The sequence below is a fragment of the Teleopsis dalmanni genome, chromosome 2, assembly GCF_002237135.1.
Source record: "Teleopsis dalmanni isolate 2A chromosome 2, ASM223713v2, whole genome shotgun sequence".
In the NCBI taxonomy this organism is placed as follows: domain Eukaryota; kingdom Metazoa; phylum Arthropoda; class Insecta; order Diptera; family Diopsidae; genus Teleopsis; species Teleopsis dalmanni.
This window is the reverse complement of record NC_051847.1, coordinates 168842259-168848721: the sequence shown is the minus strand read 5'-3', so window position 1 is coordinate 168848721 and position 6463 is coordinate 168842259. Positions and strand designations below refer to the sequence as shown.

The 6463-nt window shown below is 30.1% G+C and overlaps 2 protein-coding genes across 2 annotated transcripts in view; one reads left to right on the top strand and one right to left on the bottom strand.

Annotated features, from left to right (window-relative positions):
• LOC119676125 (peroxidase-like protein 3) overlaps nt 1–882 on the bottom strand; it is a 5628-nt gene extending 4746 nt beyond the window's left edge. The window contains exon 1 of the mRNA XM_038087356.1: nt 858–882. Within this exon, the coding sequence (XP_037943284.1) occupies nt 858–882 (25 nt within the window). The remainder of the gene's footprint in view (nt 1–857) is intronic.
• LOC119683037 (adenylosuccinate lyase-like) lies at nt 794–2663 on the top strand. The gene is made up of 2 exons (XM_038096634.1): nt 794–1206; nt 1260–2663. Exons 1-2 carry the CDS (start codon nt 1063–1065, stop codon nt 2565–2567), a joined length of 1452 nt encoding a protein of 483 aa, XP_037952562.1. The 5' UTR covers nt 794–1062; the 3' UTR covers nt 2568–2663.
• Nucleotides 2664–6463: the final 3800 nt, after the last annotated feature.

The following is a 6463-nucleotide window of genomic DNA, read 5'->3' as shown; positions in this document are numbered from 1 at the left end:
TTCAGAGTTGTTAAGTCTGTTTAAAACAAATTGGCATCACTTTAAAATTATGTTAAATGCTTGTTTCTGACATATGATTTTTATTGTTTTGTGTATAATATGATATATAAAAATCGAAAACACTAAAAATTAATTAATTTAAATAAAAGAAAAATAGAAAAAGAAAAGTAAAGAAAAGAAAACAAAATAAATATTAGAACGGCGATGGTAAGGATTTGAACTTATTAGTAATTTTAAATTTTAATTAATAACTGAACTTTTACAACATATTTCCAGCAAACATTCACAATCGACCGATATATAATTAGGTGTACTGAAACTTAAGACTTATAATTTTTTACAAGTTGAGCCTAACTTTAAAGATTTCAAAAGTATTATTGATTTTAAAAATTCACACGTTTTCTTTTATAAGTTGCAAGTATTTGTTTGTTACTCAGAAAGAAAAAATTACGGTTAATATCCCAGCCTGTTGCTGGCAAAAACATAGAAAAAAAATCACGTAAGCCTTTTAATGACTAACACATTATAAACAGAAAGTTAATAATATAGTAAAAGATAAAATTATTTTATAAATGTCCATAAGTTCATATAAATAGTAATTTCAAAATATATATTATAATGATGATAACGGAATTTTTGAAATACTATGTTTTTTAATTTAATATATTGTATTTTACTGAACATACGTAGCGTGTGTTCAGTAAAACACATGTATGATAAGTCAGCTGTTCTAATTTGTTGAAATTAGTTGGAACTTCATTCCATACAATATAAAAAGTTTATATTTTATATTTAAAAACATATGTTTTAATTTATGTAAAATAATAATATATTATATATTAATGCCAATAACGAACGTGGGAAAGTAGCTAAATTCTCCATTATACAATTACTTAGTACTGAAAGTTTATATTACCGATCTGTTCATACAAGTGTGATTCTGATAAAAACCTGTTGATTTGCTCCTACTGGAATTTAGTCTGGTTTTAAGCTTTGAATAAGATTGTTCTACATATCATTTACAATAAAAATTTATTGTTATAATTTAAAATAAGTTGCAAAATGAATGAAATGAGTATGTACGAAGGATATAAATCCCCTTTGAGCACTCGATATGCTAGTAAGGAGATGCAGTTTTTATTTAGTGATCAACATAAATTTGCTACTTGGAGGCATTTATGGATTTGGTTAGCGCAAGCTGAACAGGTATATTTTTAATTTCTGCATTTTTATTGGTTTAATATTAAAAAAATATTTAGTCTCTTGGATTAGCAATAACTGATGCACAAATTGGTGAAATGAAAGCAAATGTGAATGATATTGATTTCCAAGCTGCCGCTGCTGAAGAACGCCTTACCCGGCATGATGTCATGGCCCACGTACATGTTTTTGCAAAACAATGCCCACTAGCTGCACCAATTATACACTTAGGAGCTACTTCATGCTATGTTGGTGATAATACGGATTTAATAATATTGCGAAGTGCATTAGATCTTTTGTTACCGCGATTAGCATCCGTTATACATTGTTTGAAAGAATTTGCTTCTATGAATAAATCTCTACCTACCTTAGGATTTACGCATTTACAACCGGCACAATTAACCACAGTTGGGAAACGTGCATGCCTATGGATACAAGATTTAGTTATGGACGAACGTGCTCTACGTCGTTGTCGTGAAGATTTGAGATGTCGTGGTGTAAAAGGTACAACTGGTACACAAGCGTCATTTTTACAACTTTTTAATGGTGACAGTGAAAAAGTTAAACAGTTAGATTTGCTAGTAACTAAATTAGCAGGATTTGAAAAACCTTATGGAGTTACAGGACAGACATATAGTCGAAAAGTAGATGTCGAAATAATTGGAGCACTTGCTAGTTTAGGTACTACTGTGCATAAAATGTGCTCTGATCTACGTTTATTAGCTTCCAGAAAAGAACTCGAAGAACCATTTGAAACAACCCAAATTGGTTCATCTGCTATGCCATATAAACGAAATCCTATGCGTTCGGAACGTTGCTGTGCACTTGCACGTCATTTAATAACGTTATTTTCAAATGCTGCAAATACTCATGCCACACAATGGCTTGAACGAACCTTAGATGATTCGGCAAATAGACGTTTAACTTTATCCGAAGCATTTTTATGTGCTGACGCCACTCTTTTAACTTTACTTAATATTTCACAAGGCATGGTGGTTTATCCTAAAGTTATTGAAAGACATATTGCACAGGAATTGCCATTTATGTCTACAGAAAATATTATAATGGCAATGGTTAAAGCTGGTGGTGACCGCCAAGAATGTCATGAAAAGATTCGCGTACTTTCACAAGAAGCTGGGTCTCAAGTTAAACAATACGGCAAAGATAATGATTTAGTTGAACGTGTACGTAATGATTCATATTTTGCTCCAATTTTATCTCAACTAAAAGAAATTCTTGATGCAAAAACTTTTATTGGTCGTGCTGCCGAACAAGTGGATGAATTTATAGCTGAAGAGGTAGAACCTGTTTTATTACGCTATCACGACGTACTTAAAAATATAAAAGTTGTTACACTAAATATTTAAATAGACTGGACTTAAAGTTTAGTTTTTCGTATTTACTTTATATCTTGTATACTTATTTTGCTATACAATAAAATGAAGTGCAACAGTTACAAATTATATGAAGCAAGTTTAATGTAAAAAATTTCAGTAATGTATATAAAGCAGGCTTTAGATTTTTTAAATAACAATATAAACTCTGCCTATTCTATTAACGTCTATTTTGTCTTAATAGCATTTATAAAATATTTTGAGACTACTGACAGCCCCGTGCGAATACAATGCCTGCAACGGAAACGTAGCTAATTGAACTTTTAATAGTTCAATTTAATGCTAAAAAAACAAATAACATTTTATTTCTTATTTTTTCTTGTTTTGTACAGCGTTATCAGATTTTTATTGTCGGTCGGCTAGCATCAGAAATAGGCTTTACTGCCGCTTAAACACAAATGTACGAAGCCCGTAAATAACTTCGCATAATTGTAATGGCAAAAGAGACACATACGTAGTCTTGCAATCTGTTGTGCATTTGACACATCACGACTCAGCTGCAAATGCATCGATCTGCTGCTCGACTGCGGCCTGAGATGTTGCAAATGTTAAGCTCATATGGTGTTGAGCTGTTTGTGTTAACTTCGCAATTTATCAGCAGCATTTGCTATATTTAATTGTGCACTGATCCTTACGTAAGGTTAAGTCGTTCATTTGTTAAATATAATGAAAATAACATTAGCAGATACTTGTACTTATTGTTTTAAAGAAGTAAACAAATAATTCATGTAAAAATTTTTTCATACTTATTTGCAATTTATAGCGCCAATTAATGGAATGAATACAGTAGCTTAGATATTTTGTTTATAAATTTCGTTTGTCATACCAGATTACTTAAAACATTTTTTACTTCAATAGCTGATCGTTACCAATGGTGTTGAAATATTTTTAAATATTCAGACAAGGTTGAAATTTTTGTATACACTACGATTCTGAGAAGCATTTCGAAAACATGAGATATGCTAGCAAATAAAAAATATTTTAAGTTAAAATTAGTCAAATACCAAAGAAAAGACTGAACATTTTTGAATGTACTTTGTATATTAGAAATAGTAAGTATTAATTATATATATGAGATTCAAATGCCATTGTGGTAATAAAATATATTATAGAAAAGGAAGATATATGCATATTAGTGTATTGCGACCCAGCTTACGTACCAGAGTGACATCACCGAGTCCTATCTATATTATTGCTATTGGGTTAAAAGTGAACCCAGTGAGCTTCATCGAACACACACTATAGGAGCAATATAAGTTTTATTATAAAAAATCAATTCCTGGTTACCTTATTGTTATTGTAACCCGTAGGGATCTGTAAATCAGATAACATGTAAGGAATTACATAAAAGCAATTACATGAAGACGTGGGTTGGAATGTGGATGGGTGTTGGTTATGTGAGAAGGTTAGTGGGAAGAGGATTAGGAAGCGAGACTGGGTTGGGAAATGGATTGAACTTATATTGAAGACAATCAGGATCCATAAACTCATCCATTTCTTTGAGGCGAATTTAAAAATCGCTTGAACTCTGGTTTGTATCCGCGTTTGGGCAGAAGAACAGGACGACATCATGGGATTCGAACTGCAGTTGGAGCACACATTCCGACTTAACGCAAGAATGTGTGACAAGTAACTATTTAGCACACGACTACATTTTGATCTCAATTAAATTATAACAGTTCTTGCTACACTCAAAAGGTGTTGTTCTTCCTGGGACATTATAGACGGGACCGTATTCAGAACTTTGTTGCAGTGCAGCCATAGTAACGAAAAGAATACTGCATCTGTGTGGAGGGTTGTAAGTTCATGTTTATATTCGACCTTAGCGTGTTAGCTCTTTTACAATAGGTGGCAAACAATCCATGGTATGAAGGAAGAGATCGACGAATGTCCCTTCTTTTATAATTATTAAGAGATCAGTCATTAATATTGAAATTATGAGCAGGATTATCAAATATAATTAACCGAAAACTTTTGACTAGACCATTAATTTGATATTGTTCTTTTTTTCTGCTTCAAAAATCATTGTATAGATTAAGAGTTTAAATTAAATAAAAGTAATTAAAAATTTTTTTAATACATACATTACTACAATTAATTACTTCTTCTATTCGTTATTTTGTTAATGATAATACTATATACCAAATATGAACTATTAATCATTCGTAAAAGTGCTTTATTAAATACACTCTAGACTCGAGAGTGTACCGCCCAATTATTAGTCAGCATAACTGAAACTAACTTTAAATATATAAAGTATCGTACTTCGATTAATATAAGCGTTGGTTTTAATTTATAAGCATTTCTAACGAAAAAACCTTCTATTGTCTGGGTAACAAACAATTTTTAATTTGGCAAAGACAATAACGAAACTAGTTCAATAATTTATGTTTTCTTCTAAATTGACATTAAATGGATAAAAAACAATATTTTAAAATCGTGATTTGTAATTATTTGCTTGAGTGGGTTTGATGTACATAAATAACTATTCACAAACAAAATTTGTTTTAATATTTTAAATGATAGTGTTATAATAACCATAAAGATTTGTACACAACGGTTTTTTATTTAATTAAACCTTATAAAATTTACCAAGAAAAATAAATCGTATATAACATGAATGATTATTTGTATTCAATATATGTTTTATTATTTATTACTATATTTTTTTTTTCTAAAATTTTTATTTTTCAACCCAAAAAATTATATTGAACAAACTTAAAAATATAAACTTTTCTCCGATAGTTATTTTGTTTAGGTGTTTTATAATATGGTCAACAATATTTATCCATTTATCGGCTTCTACTCTCTGATCACATTAAATGTGTCTATGCAAGGTTTTATCCACGTAGTTGTATGCCATAATTGAGAGAGTGTTAACTGTTTAAAAGTTTATATGATTTATATAACCTCAAAAATCTCCAGGACTACTCTTTCATACTAAAATTATTGTATTCCAAAAAAATTGTCAGTAATAAAAGTAATCTATCAGATTATATTTACGCTTGATACCCCCTGGTATTAGTGTCAACCATTATACTCACTACAACCAACGCCCTTCGGCAAAATAAGCCAGAGACAAAGCCAATTATAATGCATACTGAAACTAAAATAACAATGATAGTTTCACCAGGCTGCCCTACTTTGCACTATCTAATCTGAGAGTAATCACTAACCGTATGAGGAGGTACGCAGATCTTAGATCAGTCATTGAATCACGAAGATTATCAGGAATACTCAAATTAGCCAGTGAGATGGGCGGGACTCTGCAGAATCCCCCCAGCTATCATAGAGTAAAAGTGCCCAGATGCACTAACTCGGAAAAGGCTTAACATAAACCAGTTTAGATATATTCATATATTGTATATATATTTCACATATATCCGTTAATTTCTTCTCTAACCAAAAATACTCCTATAGGAGTAAATTAAAATAATGCGTGTGAAATAATTGTATGATCAATATAACTTCAAGTTCCAAGAATACTATTAGACTCCTTAAAGAGCCTATTATTAGGTACACTGCAAGTTAACTATGAGTTGATTTGCCGAGATCTTCATTTGTTTTAAGGATATGTAGTTAAAGTATTTAAAAGAATTATATTTTATACTTTATATATTTTATACAGTTATATACTTTCTTCTAGATTTAAGATTCTTTGAAAATTCTTGTAATTTTTAAATGATTGTTTGTGCTTCCATTACTGATTAAAATGTGTAGGTATCACTACCTCAATAGAGGTAAAAACAAAAAATATTAACGATTATTGCAAGCTTTTTTGTTAAAAATTTTATTGTAATTTTTCTTTAATTCAAATCAATAAATAATTTACTAATATAGCATTTTATTTAAGGACAAAAAGAAAAAAG

Coding starts and splice junctions, on each gene's coding strand:
- LOC119683037 (XM_038096634.1), top strand. CDS start 1,063: ATGAATGAAATGAGTATGTACGAAGGATATAAATCCCCTTTGAGCACT. Junction 1,207..1,259: donor GGTTAGCGCAAGCTGAACAG/GTATATTTTTAA, acceptor AAAAATATTTAG/TCTCTTGGATTAGCAATAAC.